This window comes from Lycium barbarum, chromosome 7 (genome assembly GCF_019175385.1).
Source record: "Lycium barbarum isolate Lr01 chromosome 7, ASM1917538v2, whole genome shotgun sequence".
Taxonomy (NCBI): domain Eukaryota; kingdom Viridiplantae; phylum Streptophyta; class Magnoliopsida; order Solanales; family Solanaceae; genus Lycium; species Lycium barbarum.
In genome coordinates, this window is record NC_083343.1 from 6086265 (window position 1) to 6102752 (window position 16488).

At 37.4% G+C, this 16488-nt stretch overlaps 1 protein-coding gene and 1 long non-coding RNA gene across 2 annotated transcripts; both read left to right on the top strand.

The window, feature by feature from the left end:
- Positions 1-3606: 3606 nt before the first annotated feature.
- Positions 3607-11674, top strand: LOC132603010 (uncharacterized). Its single transcript, XR_009567948.1, has 3 exons — positions 3607-10395; positions 10517-10613; positions 10982-11674. It is a non-coding gene; the product is annotated as an uncharacterized LOC132603010 (long non-coding RNA).
- A 1383-nt stretch (positions 11675-13057) lies between these two features.
- Positions 13058-15136, top strand: LOC132603009 (temperature-induced lipocalin-1-like). Its single transcript, XM_060315859.1, has 2 exons — positions 13058-13571; positions 14710-15136. The coding sequence occupies exons 1-2, from the start codon at positions 13200-13202 to the stop codon at positions 14893-14895; spliced, it is 558 nt and encodes a 185-aa protein (XP_060171842.1). The 5' UTR covers positions 13058-13199; the 3' UTR covers positions 14896-15136.
- Positions 15137-16488: the final 1352 nt, after the last annotated feature.

The following is a 16488-nucleotide window of genomic DNA, read 5'->3' on the forward strand; positions in this document are numbered from 1 at the left end:
TCTGGTGGTTTTTGCAGCCATGGTGTAGCCTGTCTCTCTCTTTGCCCGAACATAACACAGATCTGAGCCTCAGTTTCTCTGTGCCTTTTAAAATTGGTATGTAATTATCTATAGGCTTGGGGGCACTATATAAACAGAAGGTCAGGGAGATGACCAAAGCAAAAACTCAGAAGAGAATAATTGACCCGTATCTTGGTGTGGCATGCCCCAGATTCTCTGTGTGTGTGTTTTTTTTTTTTTTTGCAGCATGGCGTCATTGGACTCTCCTTTTGCCTTAGGTAAATACAATTTATGGTGATTGTTGAAAATTCAGCCATTAGCGTTGTTGTTTGGATTATGGGAAGATATTACCCATGAATTGCAGACTTTTATGGGTCTTTTCAGTTAAGTTCTCTGTAAAAACAAAGTGGCCAGCTCACGCTGTTTCTACAAAATATATTTTGTTATGACTCCATCCTGAAAGATTATATACGTACAAGATGTGTATCAAGGCTTCAGGGTACTACTATATATGATTTACGGGGCCTTTGACTCTTCTTTGTTAAATTTTCTCAATAACCTTTGGGGAGATGAACATAGCAAAATCTGATAAGGGAAAGAATGAGGCTACAGGGAGTTTAGGATTTCTGTTGAAAGGGTGGTTGCCTCTCTTCTCATTAGCCAATGATTTCTCCATTACTGTAAGAATCCCCAACAGCTATGAGTATGCTATACCATCCATTCTCTCTCTCTCTCTCTCTCTCTCTCTCTCTCAGTGCTTTCGCCGGAGCATTGAATTGTTCTAGTGGTGGCTATGGAAGCGGTGAGTATAATCAATGGCTTGAAAGAGGTGATGATGATTGTGTCAAATTTTTGTCCCCTTTTGAACTGATTAATCGGGCATTTGAGATTATCTGACCCGTATCTTGGCAGGGAGCATCTTGCAGCCATGGCATTGTCGGACTCTTTGTTTGCCCGAGCTTAACACAGATCCAAGCCTCACTTTCTCTTCATCAGCTTGGACAATATTTTATATTTAGGGTTCATTTGGTTAAAGACTGGTTAGAGTTATGCAGGAGGTGGTGAGTATAATTGACGGCTTGAAAGAAGCGATGATGATTTAGTAAATCTTTTATACCCTTATGAGCTTATCGACCAGACATTTGAGATTATCCGACCCGTATCTTGGCAGGGCATGCCCCAGAGTTTCTGGTGGTTATTGCAGCCATGGCGTTGCCGGACTCTTTGTTTGCCCGAGCTTAACACAGATCTGAGCCACACTTTCTCTATGTCAGCTTGGAAAATATATTATATTTCCTTATGCTGAGGGTCTACCAGAAACAACCTCTCTACCTCCCAAGGTAGGGGTAAGGTCTGCGTACACTCTACCCTTCCCAGACCCCACTTTGTGGGATTTCACTGGGTGTGTTGTTGTTGTTGGTTCGTTTGGTTAAAGACTGGTTAGAGTTATGTAGGCGGTGCTGAGTATAATTGGCGGCTTGAAAGAGGCGATAATGATTTTGCAAATCTTTTATACCCGTATGAGCTTATCAATCAGACATTTGAGATTTATCCGACCTGGCGGGGCATGCCCTAGAGTTTCTGGTGGTTATTGCAGCCATGGAGTCACCGGATTATCTTTTTGCTCGAGCTTAACACAGATCTGAGCTACACGTCCTCTCTGTCTTTGAAAAACGCTTTTCTTGAGCCGAGGGTTTATCAGAAACAACCTCTCTACCCCGCAAAGTAGGGGTAAGGTGTGCGTACACTCCACACTCGCCAGACCCCACTCGTGGGATTACACTGGGTATGTTGTTGGTTAATATGTATAAATAATCTATATACAAAATCCTGGATCCGCCTCTGCAAAGTTATGGTCTAGACTCTAGAATGCATAAACTTTATCCTGGAGACAAGTTATGCAAGTGGTCAGTATAATTGACGGCTTGAAGGGCGATGATGATTTGGTAAATCTTTATTCCCTTCCTAGTATACTAATCAGTCATTTGAGATTATCCGACCCTTGTCTTGGGGGGGCATGCTCCCAGAGTTTCGGGTGGTTTTTGCAGCCATGGCGTTGTTGGACTCTCTTCTTGCCTGAGCTTAAACACAGATCTGAGCCTCAAAATTTATGTGCTTTTTAAAAAAAATTCTGCTAGTTTGAAAATGGATATAGATGGACTCATACCATACCCAACTTGTTTGGGATGAGGTGTAGTTGGTCCAATCTATTTATCTGCAAACTCTTCTACCGAGGTAACCCTCACTGTCCTTTGCTGTCAGTTACAACTCAAATGAAATTTTTTCAATTATAAAAGCCACTTTATGGTGAAAATACCTATGACCTTATAGTTTTCTTCTGTTCTTACTCTCTATTTATAAGCAATGAGGCGATGAAGATTTTGGCATCTATGGAAGTTGAATCAGATATAATCTTCTCCTGAGCTGAAAACACTGTATCTTGGTGTGGCAGCTCAGATTGGCTTGTGAGATATTGGTGGAACATTTCATTTTTGGTGAAAGAATGAGGCCCTTACTGATGTTTGCAGCCTTCATTTTTGGTGGTTGCTCTGTTTCTCTGAAGTTTGATTGCCTATCAATTCTTTGTTTTCTTTTTTATCTACGGCTCTTGCATCAGGAAATGATAATGTTGTTGATGATGATAAAAAATTGTCAACAATGCTCTTACCCCAAGTAGTTGGCGTTGCCTATATGACTCTTAGTGTCCATTCCGCTCTAAAACCCGGAACTTAGTGAATGAAGCTGTGGCAATCTTATCCAGTAAGCTTGAATTTTGAAATCTCAGACATTTGAGCTGATTTTTATATTCGTTTGGAAAATTTTGAGGGAACTTGTGAGTTGGTTTTATTTTCTATTCTCACAAAACTTCTGCCCTTTGCTGCCACGACAGATTAGCCCTTCTTCTGATAGTTTAGACAAATCTGTGACTCATTTCTGTGGAACTCTCAGTTCCTTCCACAATTTGGCAGATTTCTGTTCCTGGTCCGTAGGTACTTTCATTTTACATGTTCATTTCCAGCTCTTAGCACGAGGACAATAAAAACTATCATTCAATCCCAAACAAGTAGGGGTCAGCTATAGGAATCTGAATCTGCATTATCCCTTCAGCTCCATATGGATCCATTTCATCCAATTTTCAATATTTTTGGGACTTTTCTAACAATAGATGTTCCCTGCATTTTTAACTGACCCTAGTGAACACTAGACTTAATGTAATCATGTAACATGACAGACCTTACCTGTGCTTTTTAATATAATTATATAAGTAGGCGTTTGGCTATGAAAACCAAATATATTTCACTTCTTTTTTGAAATTTTGAAGTTGGAGTTGAAAATGAGTTGTGTTTGATTATAGTTTTGCAAAGAATATTTGGTTGTTTGAATGTACTGAAAGTGAAAAAAGTGAAAACTGGGTTTTAGGTGTTTTCCAAATTAAGTTGTATTTGGAATTTTCATGGCCAAATGTTGATTTTCAAATAAAGTGAAAAGCATGACATGACAATACCCATTTCGCCATGAGAATTTTCACTTTTTTCCAGAAATGATTTTCACTTTATTTTTTGATGACAAAAAAAAAATAAAAAATATTGTCATCAAAAAATAAAGTGAATCATTTCCGGAAAAAAGTGAAATTCTCATGGCGAAACGGGTATTGTCATGTCATGCTTTCATCCTCAATTTGATGCCCTTTTTTGTATCTTGAGAATCCAAAAGTTCTGAGGCTATGAAGATTATCTTAAAAAGACTGAAATATTGGAGTTAATTCCAAGGCCTGGCTTGGCAAAGACAACGTGGAAGGTCTGTGAAGGAGGATGAGAAATAATAAGTTTCTTGTTGTCCCCTCTCACGAGGCAGCCGATCTTTGCAGCCATGGCCGTTTTAGCTCTGCTCTTTGATTAAATAGGCGAAAATCTGAGCCTCCTTACCTCAGTTTTACTTCAGTTTGATCACTGAAACAGTATCTTTTAGAAGCTTTCTTGAATTGATCTAAAAATTCAGTTATTGCTTTCAATCTTAAACTGATTTGATTTTCAACAATGTGTGGGATAATTGGGTTTGCATGAAAAAAGTACCAACAAATGGCATGGTCTCGAGTCTTGATGCCTTCATGTCCACACTAATTTAAAGCTATGTTACTCGGACTCTCCTAAAATGTTGTCGGGTGCGTGTCGGATCCTTCAAAAGTAGTGTATTTTTGGAGGATCCGACACGGGTGCGGCAACACTTTCGAAGAGGTGCTGAGTGCTGTCTTTCGTTCTTTTATGCTGTCGCGAGCATTTAATGCTGCCGGAAGTGGTGCTGAGTATAATCGGCGGCTAAAAAGAGGCGGTGATGAATGCTATGATTCTTTCGTTCCCTTCTGAGCTTATTAATCGGGCTTCTTGAGATTATCCGACCCGTATCTTGGCGGGGTAGGACTCCAGATTTTCTGGTGGTTTTTGCAGCCATGGCGTTGCGGATCTCTCTTTGCCTAGCTCTTTTCCTGAGCTATAACACAGATCTGAGCCTCAATTTCTGAGAAAATGGGATTATTTGACTGAACTCCAGCCAATTCCTCAGCTGCTGAACTTGCGCAGTTACGATCTCTTTACTGGCAAAAATCTTAGATGGGAGAGAATGAAGCTACGGAAAGTTTAAGTTTTTTTCGTTGAAAGGGTGGTTGCCTCTCTCTGCATTAGCCCATGATTTCTCCATTATTGTGAAGAACCGCAACAGCCCTTTCTTTGCTCTTTCGGATTGAAGAGCGGTCTCAAAAATTAGCTATCTGTTGCATATACATTCAAATATCTCTATAACCCTTATTCTCAATAACAACATTTTGCTATGACAGCTAAAAAATACTTAGACAAATGGCTCTGTTATAGAGAGATTTGATTGTATTCCCTCTCAGTGGGAGTATTGATCAGGATGCATTTGGAGTTTTGGACAATATTTGTGTTGAAACTTAAAGGGTTTCCATGTCCTTCCATGTTGTATGCTAATGCCATGCATCTTTCTGTTTCTTTCTTTCCTTCTTTCTTTTGTTTGGTGGTGGTGAGTATAATTGGCCGCTAAAAAGAGGCGATGATGATTTCTGTGATTGTTTCATGGAACAACAACATACCCAGTGTAATACACAGACCTCACCCCTACATAGTGGATTGCTTCACGGGAACAGGATCAAATTTGCCCCTCTACTGTTCTAAAAGGATTATTGTTGTCTCCCTTCTGAGCTTATTAGTCGGGTATTTCAGATTATCCGACCCGTATCTTGGCGGGGTATGACCCCAGATTTTCTGGTGGTTTTTGCAGCCATGGCGTCGTTGGACTCTCTGTTATGCCTTAGCTTAAACACAGATCTGAGCCTCAATTTCTGGGAAATTGGAAGTATTTGACCTGGAAGGTTTGCAAATCACATTAGTTTAAGTCTGAGGCGGCGGAGAAAGCAGGGAGCTGTTGGGAGTTTCTATGGGTGGTTTTCCCTCCCTCTGTCATTTCCTCCTCTGCCAATGATACTCAAATGAAAAATATTTCCAATTACAAAACCACCCTTGATCGATTTACTTATTACTCCCTCTGTTCCAATTATTAGAGGCTATGAAGATTGTTGTTTGTGAAAAAAAGGAATCTGACATTTTACTTTTGAGCTGAAAAGACTGTAGGCGTTTGGACAATATTTGATTGATGTTGATAAAATATAATCTTATCTTGGCGTGGCGTGGCAGCTCACATGTGTCTGTGAGGTGTGGGGAGAAAATATCCATTTTTGGTGTTTCTTCTGTGTCTCACAAGGCTATCTGAAGCTTGCGGCCATGATATGTTTTTTAAAGCTCTTTGAGTTTTGTCTGGAAAAGAGTCAGAATCTGAGCCTACCCCATTACCTTTATTCTGCTGAAAGAATGAGGCGTTTCTGACTCAGAGAATGAATTCTCTGGGTCAGAACAAGTTATGCCGGCATGGTGAGTATGATTGACAGCTTAAAAGAGACTGATGGGTTTGTATATCTTTTGTATTAATCAGGCATTTGAGATAATCGTACACGTATCTTGGCGGGGCATGCCCCCAGATTTTCTGGTGGTTTTTGCAGCCATGACGTGCCAGACTCTCCTTTTGCCCAAGTTATAACACAGATCTGAGTCTCAATTTCTGGGAAAATGGAAACTCAAAGGAAATTCTTTTTTCTTAATTCAAGACCTGAAGGGTCTTCCCCCCCAATTGCTCTTGAGAGATGGAAAGATGCAAAGGGAAGAACAAAAACTCGGTAGGGAGAGAATGAGGCTACAAGGGAGTAAAGGTTTTTTGTTGAAAGGGTGGTTGCCTCTCTCTGTATTAGCCCGTGATTTCTCAACAACCCCAACAGCTCTTTCTTCAGGACTATTTGTGCAAATTATCCCTTCCCTCTTACATAGGGACTATTAACAGCCTGTTTGGATTGCTATTGCGATAAATATTCTTGTTCTTTCCTTTATGCTTCTTTGGAGCATTCAATGATGCCTGTGGGTGTGGTAGAAGTGTCGGTGGTTAGTATGATTGTCGGCTTGATAGAGGCGATGATGATTTTGTCAATTCCTTCAATCCCTTATGAGCTTATTAATCGGGCATTTGAGATTATCAGGGCCGTATCTTGGCAGGGCATGGCCCCAGATATTTTGGTGGTTTTTTGCAGCCATGGTGTTTCCGGACTCTCCTTTTGCCGCTTTAGCACAGATGTGAGCCTCAATTTATGTGAAAATGGAAATTTTGGGCCGATTTTGGAACTCCGGCAAAATCCTGTGCTGTTGAACTTTGCACCATCTCTTTACCGGCGAGCTCTTCGTCTGATCTCTTTATTGGTGAAACCTAGTTGTATGTTTCATCTTCTTTGTCAAACTCAAAAACCCTAAGTCCCTTTTTTACGGATTTCCAAAGGTGGGATTTAAGTGGTATATCTGGTTCTACCTGATTGGACTGAAGCAGACATTCGATGGGCTTTTATTTTAAGGCCCACAAATGGTTAGAACACACAAGGAGATTTCAGTAGTGGCTGAGAAGTGACCATTTGTGAATTTTACCCGAAATTTCACCGGTATCCCTTTTGTGAGCTGGTGCAAAATTTTTCGTTATGTATTAGAGGCTACGAAGATTGTTTGTGTGAAAGATGAATCAGACATTTTCCTCTTGGAGCTGAAAAACTGTTTAGGCGTTTGGACATGAATTGAGTTGACATTGAGAACTAGTGTTATCTTGGCGTGGCAGCTCAGATTGGTCTGTGAGATATGGAGAGGCGAGATCCATTTTTGGTTTGTCTTCTATGTCTCATAATTCTAACTGATGCTTGCAGCCATGGCAGTATTAAACTTATATATGCATTTGCCCCTCTACATACAACGACTCATCTTTAATCTCTGCATTAGCCCATGATTTCTATGTTAATGAAAGAACCAAACAGCCTTTCTTCGCTCTTACGGGTGAAAGAGCGGTCTAAAGAAATGGCTATTTGTGCACTTTATGCCACTGGTCCCAGTAGTGGAAACAGCGGTGCTGAATATATAGACAATTGAGGCAAAAAGACCTTGTAAATCTTGAATTTTAAGGAATTGTCCATCCCTTTTTAAAAAAAAATTGAAATTGGAAGATGAAAACGTGGTCGGCACAATCCGAACCTGCGCAGGCAAAGCCCACATGATTTCTAGTCATGCCCGATAACCACTCTGGCACGACCACATGGTACAGATTTTTTTTTTTATGCGTGCATCCCTTTTGTTTCCTCTCTTTTTAATGTATATTATTGAGGTTGCGAATATAATCAGTGTCATATCTTATTCCCTTCTGAGCTTATTGTTCGGGCATTTCAGATCATCCGACTCGTTTCTTGGCAGTGCACGCCCCCAGATTTTCTGGTGATTGTTGCAGCCATGGCGTCGTTGGATCTCTGTTTGCTTGAGCTATTACGCAGATCTGGCCTCAATTTCTGGGAAATTAGAAATATTGGCACAAATGGGGTACTTTGAGGGCTGCTGTTTAAAGTTTTTGTCAGTGGTAATATGATTGACGGCATGAAAGAGGGATGATGATTCTAACAGTCTTTCATTCCCTTCTGAGCTTATTAATTGGGCATTTGGGATTATCCGGCTCGTATCTTGGCAGGGCATGCCCCCAGATTTTTTGGTGGTTTTCGAAGCCATGGCGATGTCCGATCTCTTTTTGCATCTGTCTAGTTGAAGTGTCAAAGTGATCATTATCTAACTGACAATTCGTGCCAAGTTTGAGGGGCTATCTATATATTTGGCCTATCTAAAATAACTATACGATGCAATGTGTAACAACCATCCAAACAAGCTGTTATTGATTCGTTTGGTTTAGAGACAAGTTATGCCAGTGGTATGAGTATGATTGACGGCTTAAAAGAGGGATGATGGCTTTGACAATCTTTCATTTCCTTTTGAGCTCTTATTAATTGGGCATTTGAGATTATCCGGCTCGTATCTTGGCAGGGCATGCCCCAGCTTTTCTGGTGGTTTTCGCGGCCATGGCAATGTCCGATCTCTTTTTGCATCTGTCAAGTTGAAATGTCGAAGTGATCACCATCTAACTGACAATTCATGGCAAGTTGAGGGACTATCTATGTATCTGGCCTATCTAAAATAACAATACGATACAATGGGTAACCACCATCCAAACGAGCTTTTGTTGATCTGTTCGGTTTAGAGACGAGTTATGCCGGTGGTATGAGTATGATTGACGGCTGGGAGGCGATGATGATTTTGTGAATTCCCTTCTAAGATTATTAATCTGACATTTGAGATTATCTCGATTTCTAGGAATTCTTTTTAGTTTTGGTGAAAGCGGAGAGCTGTGTGGGGTCTCTATGGGTGGTTTTGCCCCTCTCTGTCATTCTCCGCTGCCGATGATCTCTCAAATGGAGGTTTTTCCAATTGCAAAACCACGCTTAGTTGAACGATTTATTACTCCTTCCGTTCCATTTTTTAGAGGCTATGAAGATTGTTCTTTGTGATAGATGAATCAGACAGTTTCTTCTTGGGCTGAAAAGACTGTTTAGGCATTTGGACAATATTTGGTTGACATTGAAACAACCATAAGCATATCTTGGCATGGCAGCTCAGATGGGTCTGTGTGATGTGGAAAGAAAAGATCCATTTTTGGTGTTTCTTCTCTGTTTGATAAGGCTAATGATGCTTGCAGCCATGTCAGCTTTTAAAGCTCTTTCGATTTTGTCTGAGAAAAGCGAATCTGAGCCTACCCTGTTATCTTGATTGTTCTAGAAAAATGAGGCTTTTGCGACTCTGAGAATGCTGGAGTTCCTAAGGGTGGTTCCTCTGTTTCTCTGTGAGTTCATAGCCGATGAATTCTTTTGTCATCAAGAACCCTCGCATTGCAAAATGCTAATGATTGAGTGGCCATCTTATCTAAATCTTTAAGCTGTTAGAGAAAGAGTACACTTTTATTACTTATATTATATCTCAACGATCAATCAACTATGGCTCATCCCCAAATAGTTGGGGTCGGCTATATAACCTCTGGATCCTTTCCGATCTAAACCCTAAACCTAATCATTGAGGCTGCGATGATCTTATCTGGTAAGCTTGATATCTCGGATACTTGAGCTGATTTGTATCTTGGTTTGGCAAAGTTCAGGGAAAGTTTTGGGAGCTGGTTCTATTCTCTGTCTCACAAAAGCTTTGGCATTTGCACCCATGACAGATTAGCCTTTTTCTGATAGTTTTAGACAAATCTGAGCCTCATTTGTTTGTAACTTCCTATTCCTTCTACAATATTATAGTCTTCTTTCTTCTTTATGTTTGCATTTCTCCTACATTTTCATTTCCCCTCTTCACAACAAGAACAACACTTTAATCTTAAACAAGTTATAGTCAGATATATGAATACTTAATATTCATTCTGCGCCATTTTGGCTCGTTTTGTTCCTATGTTCAATAGTTTGAGGTTCTCTAACACTCAGTGAAAAAAACATTAGTGGGGAGTTTCCATTGGTGGACCCTATATGTCATTCTCCGCAGTCAATGATAACGCAAATGATTTTTTTCAAAATTAGAAGTCACCCTTTTGGTGAAATTATAGATCACGTCCCTATTTCCCTTCTCTTGTTTGAGCCTCCGCCATACCCTAAGCGGAAATCTGAGCCTCCTCCATACCTTAGTTTAACTTTTGTTTGATCACTACAACTGGACATTGGAGAAGCTTTCTGCGAATAAATTTGAACTTCTAGTTATTGGTTTCAGTCTTAAACTGATTTGGTTTTTGAAGTTCTGACATTATTGGGTTTCCATGAAGAGAGTAACAAAAATGGCATAAAAACAGCCAAACTCCAGACCATGCCATACTAGAAACAAGGATGTTGGCAAAAACTGTTGATGGTGAGGGTGGACAGAAAAGCAATCCTTCTATTCATCACTGGTACATCTCTTATGAAAAAAACCTTTGAATTGGTTATGCTTTTGGTTAATTAGTGAGGATATTCTTGAGCTTTAACATTACTGGACTTTTACCTGACATGGTCGAACCTTCCTCATTGAAGGTTATCATACGTGACATTACAAATGGCAGTCTTGATGGAGATGATATCAAGATTCCTTGGTCCAAGGAATTCAGCATTCTTGAAGACAAAATTACAGGTATGGTATTGTGTACTCTTTGCCATTAGGATGAAATGTTTGTTGAAGCACGAAGCTAGATTCTTATATGCCCGAGTATTATAGAAAAGAAACTTAAATCTATGTTGATTAAAACTCAAGGAGTTTATTTGCCTTTGAATTCCAAGAATGATGGTTACAACCCTTCCCATGTTCTTGCTTCCAGTTCCTTTCGGAATTCTTTGTTAAAATCACTGTACAATTTTGCTGCAACTGGACTAAAACAAAGCAGACAGACAATCAGAAATTGGAATTGCGAATAAATAGTATTTCAATTGTTAGTGTCCAGAAAGCTCATGCTCAATTATGTTAAAAGCTCACAGTCAACTATGTTTTATTTGTATTGCAAGGTTAAAGAGAGAATACGCGAGAAGCATTATTCTTTGTTGCTCTTGAGTTGCTCAATTAGTGCAGCATTTTGATAATCATGTCAGCACCACCTTCTCTTTCGCGCTTTCCATTGGCAAGATTAGTTGCTCTTCGGTTATTCTCCATTGATGACTACATTTCAAGTAATAACCAAAGCTGTCAATTTTAAGGGTACGATGTTAATGTACAGATGATCTGACATCCTTTTCAAGGATCCAAGAACCATTTTTATTATTAGATCATTTTAAAGCATCCCAAAGAACCAGTGAATACTACCCTCTGACAGGTGCTAAATCGAGATCCAATTCTTAGTCTGTACTTTCTGGGTATCTTTGTCGCTTTTAGACTAGCTGCAAAGAGGAACCACAAGTTTGCAAGAATGGTATGTAAATAACTTCTGTTTATGTTTTATCTCTAATTGAGCGTGCACCTTTTTCTGAAAATATGGTCTTCTTGGTGTATGTGCATTGTGGGATTTCGGTTTTTTTTTTTTTTTTGGAAGGGGGTAGGGTGGTTTTGATCCCTGAAAATCTACATCTTGATTAACTAAGACTGACCACTGCACATACTACTGTATATGCCGAAGTGAGTGATGCCTGTCACCAATGGGCAATGTGGCAGTTGGCGGAGACAGGACTTTATGCGAGGGGATTCAAAAAAATATTAGAATATCACACTTAAGTCTCGAAACCTAAAGCAATTTCTTGAGCCTTTTTGCCACTGCTAGAATCTTGGCTTATGTCAAGGTGATTCAAAGTCTATATATAGCATAAAGGATCATTTTTACTCTATTTATACAATATAATTTTCGACATAGGTAATTCAATTGAACCCCTTTGGCCCTACATAGCTCTGCTCCCGGTGGAAGTCAACGTGTAGTCCGCGATTGCGCGATCAACTGCAAAATGGATTGTCAGTGAAAGTACTCTTTTGGTGTAGCTGCAATTAGGAGTCAAGAAATTGCCATTTGCAAAAGCCATGTGCAGAAAGTACTTCTAGTCCTGCTGTGATACCATTATGTGCTATACCGAGTTAATAGACAGGCCATTATGTGTTATACTGAGTTAATTTACAAGCCATTATGGGTTGGGCACAGCAAATGTCTAGATCATGGAGATTTTCTTCATTGAACTTTTATGTCAGCTATTAGGTGTCAAGATCTATGAGTAATTAGTAACCTCATTGAAACTCCACAGCAAATGTCTTAATCATGGAATGTTTCAATGAGCTTATTAATTAGTCAGATGTTAACTTCTTAAACACTCACTTTCATCATAATTATGCCGCCACTGTTTCATTTAAATGTAACTCCTCCAATACTATGATAATCTCTGAAAACGTATAGTATTATATTCCTTTCGTCTAAATTTATGTGGCGTTCAATTTTACAGAAAGTTTAAAAGCATTTAAATGTGGTCTAAAATATGTGGTAGATATTTATATTAATAGTAAAGAGTGTTATATTTAAGAAAAGATTAATTGTACTACAAATATTATGACATAATTTAGACCACACATTGAGAGGTATAGTTTTGTCACATTAATAATAACAATAACAAAGAATATTATTTCTCATTCCTAAGGTTAAAAGAACAATTAATAGCATGTTTTATGTTTCATTTATTAATTTTAATTTTGGTTCTCGTAATATATAACTAAGCTCTTTTAACATTAAAAGGGCAGCCCAGGCAATATAAGCTAACGCTAAGCGCAAACGTAACGTCTATTAAAATAAGTGATTTTAATCATTTTATATATGAAACACGCTAGATTCACCCTCAAATATGGAATAACGACATAAATTTAAATAACATATTAGTAGTCAATTGATATAACATGATATTAAGCTTGCGTTTAAAGTCCGTATGCATATTAAGTAAAACAAACAAGAATTTGACTATGAATTTCCCTTTTGAAAACAAGTTAACCCATTGTATTTAGAATTTTCAACAGAATTCTAGAACCTACCATTTCAATAACATGCCAAAACATCAATTATTACGCTTGTAAGGTGCTCAAATAGCCCACGTCTATATCCACAAATATGGAAAAGAATTCAGTACTTTCTTGAAATTTGACATTGCACCCTATCACTTTCATATATCTCATCCTACTAAATCTTATCAAGAAACCAATCCAAAGCCTCATTTCTCAAAATCTTGAAAAAAATATAACACTTTCTTGAATTTTTGCAAAAAAATGGCCACAAAAGAAATGGAAGTAGTGAAGAATTTAGATGTTGAAAAATACATGGGGAGATGGTATGAAATTGCTTGTTTCCCATCAAGAAATCAACCCAAAGATGGAGTAAACACAAGGGCCACGTACACTTTGAAAGAAGATGGCACAGTACATGTGTTAAATGAGACTTGGAGTGGCGGAAAAAGAGGCTATATTGAAGGCACTGCTTATAAAGTTGATCCTAAAAGTGATGGAGCAAAACTCAAAGTGAAATTTTATGTTCCTCCATTCTTACCAATAATTCCAGTTACTGGTGATTATTGGGTTCTTTATATTGATGATGATTATCAATATGCTTTAGTTGGTCAGCCTAGTAAGAAGTATCTTTGGGTAAGTTCCTTCATCATTTGCTTTTTGACTCCCTTCGTTTTAATTTGTTTGTCTGTTTTTTGTTTTGACTTGATATGAAATTTAAGAAAGTAAAGAAGTTTTTTGAATCTCGGGTTTTAAAACGAATTGTGGTCTTAAACGAATCTAAAATGTATTAGAATGTCTTTTAATCTCGTGGTTCTAAACATGTCTGGTAGAAAGTTGAAATTAACGAGCCCAAAAAAAGATGGGAGCACTCTCTTTTTAAATCGACTTAAAAGAAAAGCGAGATAAATAAATTGAAATAGAGATTAACATTTAAAAAATGGCATGGTTCTTGCTATTTAATGATTTCATGAGCTTCCAATATAAGATAGTGATGTTTGCTTTTAGGAATAGATTTTGCTTATATGAGAAGTCCACCTTTTTTTGCATGTTTAGCAAGCTGTATGCAATGAATATGGATTTAGCTACCATCTTTGCCTCAAGTGTATTGGCTAAATCAAAGTCTTTTCATGTGTCTCTTCATTTTAACTTATTATTGCCTCTTCCCTACCTTATCAAGGTCTGCGTACACACCACCCTCTTCAGATCCCGTGGGGTTACATCGGGGTCTGGGGATTACATTGGATATGATGTTGTTGCATTGTCGAAATTGTACATGTTATTGAGCAGTTATCGAGCAATTATCGAAAGGATTTTACTTATATACACTAATAGTGAGTTAGTGTCGTTTTTACGGATTATTAGTCCATTTTTATCAAGAGAAACTCACACATAACTAATACTAATTAATGGACTCGATTGTGTAATGTTTTTATACTGTCGATGCATAATTAATCTATAGTTCAATTAATATATACTTAAAGTACAAATTCAGTTATTACAACGAGCTATAGGTTTCGTTGGAAAGTTCAGGATTCATGAACTTCAAATCTTGGCTCCGCCTCTCCTCGTGAAGGACTAAAGGTATATATGTTGATAATTTAAAAGATTTATTTTAATTTTGTGACTTTCTAACCTGTGTTGGCAAGTTATTATTATCAGATTATCAATTGATTTTTATCGAGGGAGTTGCCTGTAATTACCTTACATTTGTTAATTAATTCCTTCAAATTATGCTTAAACAACATTAATGTTGGCATTTGCTTGTGGACAGATATTATGTAGGCAAACACATATGGATGAAGAGATATACAATCAACTTGTTGAGAAGGCAAAAGAAGTAGGGTATGATGTGAGCAAACTCCACAAGACACCTCAATCTGATCATCCACCACAGAGTGAAAATGTCCCAAATGACACCAAAGGATTTTGGTGGATCAAATCTATCTTTGGAAAATAACCAATCAATAAATATGGTTACCAAAAAAAAAAAAAAAAAAAAAAAAAACTACAATACGAATAATGAAATGTTAGTGTTGTAAAAAAAGAGGGTTTTATTTTAGATTCCAAATGTTTTTAAGATTGTTCTGAGAAGAGAGTCCTTTTGTTTTGGTACCTTGTAAAGTTGATAGTAACAGTGTGTTGTAAGAGTTTGTTGTCAATTTTTATGTATATGAAATATTAAATGTTTATTTGTTTAATTTCTTCATTTTTTAGCATGGATTTCCCTAGGCGCTGATCTTTAATTTTTTCCCCTCAAAAGTGGTCGAAAATATTTTGAGGTTCTGAATTCGAACTCTGCTCAGTTTAAAAAAAAAATTGTAAGGTAAGGCTTTGTGAAAAGTTTGCTTTATAAGGCAGAATTTGTCGTAAGCACAAATTTTTATTTTTTTCTTTCGCTTAAAGGCAAAAAAAAAAAGTCATTTTGCTGGAATTTTAAGATTTTTTTTACTGAGCTAGAATTTAAATCTAGAATTTTGGAATATTTAGGCGAAAGGCAAGAATTAAAACCAATTGCTGGACAAAAAATAACGACCACCTCCGAATGAGGGAAATCGTGCAAATTGTCCTAATTTCTTTGATATGAAGTTTTCTGAAATTTTACTGCGACTCAAAATTTTGTTTGGTTATATATTGTTCTAATTTTCATTCTAAACTTGAAAAAAAATATTAGTCTGGACCAGCTTTTGAAGTAATAATAAAAAGAATTCCCTCAAGAAAAAGAAGGATCAACATACAAGTAAAGAAAGAGAGTTATTTTGTTAAAAAGAGTGTTGTTTTATTCCAAATGGTTAAGGGTCGTCGGCCATAAGAATTTTTCACTTTTTTCTGGGAAATTATTTCACTCAATTTAAAAATTAGCGTTTGGCCATGAAAATTTTAAATACAACTTCATCTTGAATTTGTAGTTGAAATTTAAAAAACACCTAAAACTTTATTTTCATTTTTTTCACTTTTAATATATTCAAACAATCAAATATTTTTTGGAAAAGTTATAACCAAACTTAACTCCAATTTGAACTTCAACTTCCAAATTCCAAATAAACTGAAAAATATTTGATTTTCATGGCCAAACGCCTACTAAATTTTGTATTTTTCTTTGGAGAACCCCTTTCTTCTCGAACCTTGTAAAGTTGATTATACTAATAGTCTGTGGTGTTGCAAGAAAGTTTTTATCAATTTTGCATTTAAATTTATGTGTATGGAATGTTGTTGAACGATCTACTCTACACAGGTGTGGGCTTATAGGGTTAGGGCTCATAAACCCTTTCTTTCATTTATCAATAGGGCCCTGCCCTGGTCGGTCACTTTTTTGGGCCGGAATCGATAAGTGGAAGTCATAAAAAAAAAATCTTTCTCTTCGCACCTCAGATCAAGAGGAAGGGTTGCTTATTTCTTTCTTTCTTTGGCATGAAGTCTCTTGAAATTTAACATTACTTAGGATCTGTTCGCAATGAAAAATTGACTTTTTTATATTGTTTTATCAAAACATTGTTTGGTCATATATTATTTCAATTTTTCACTTCGAACTAAGAAAAAAAAATGGTCTGAG

Coding starts and splice junctions, on each gene's coding strand:
- LOC132603009 (XM_060315859.1), top strand. CDS start 13,200: ATGGCCACAAAAGAAATGGAAGTAGTGAAGAATTTAGATGTTGAAAAA. Junction 13,572..14,709: donor CTAGTAAGAAGTATCTTTGG/GTAAGTTCCTTC, acceptor GCTTGTGGACAG/ATATTATGTAGGCAAACACA.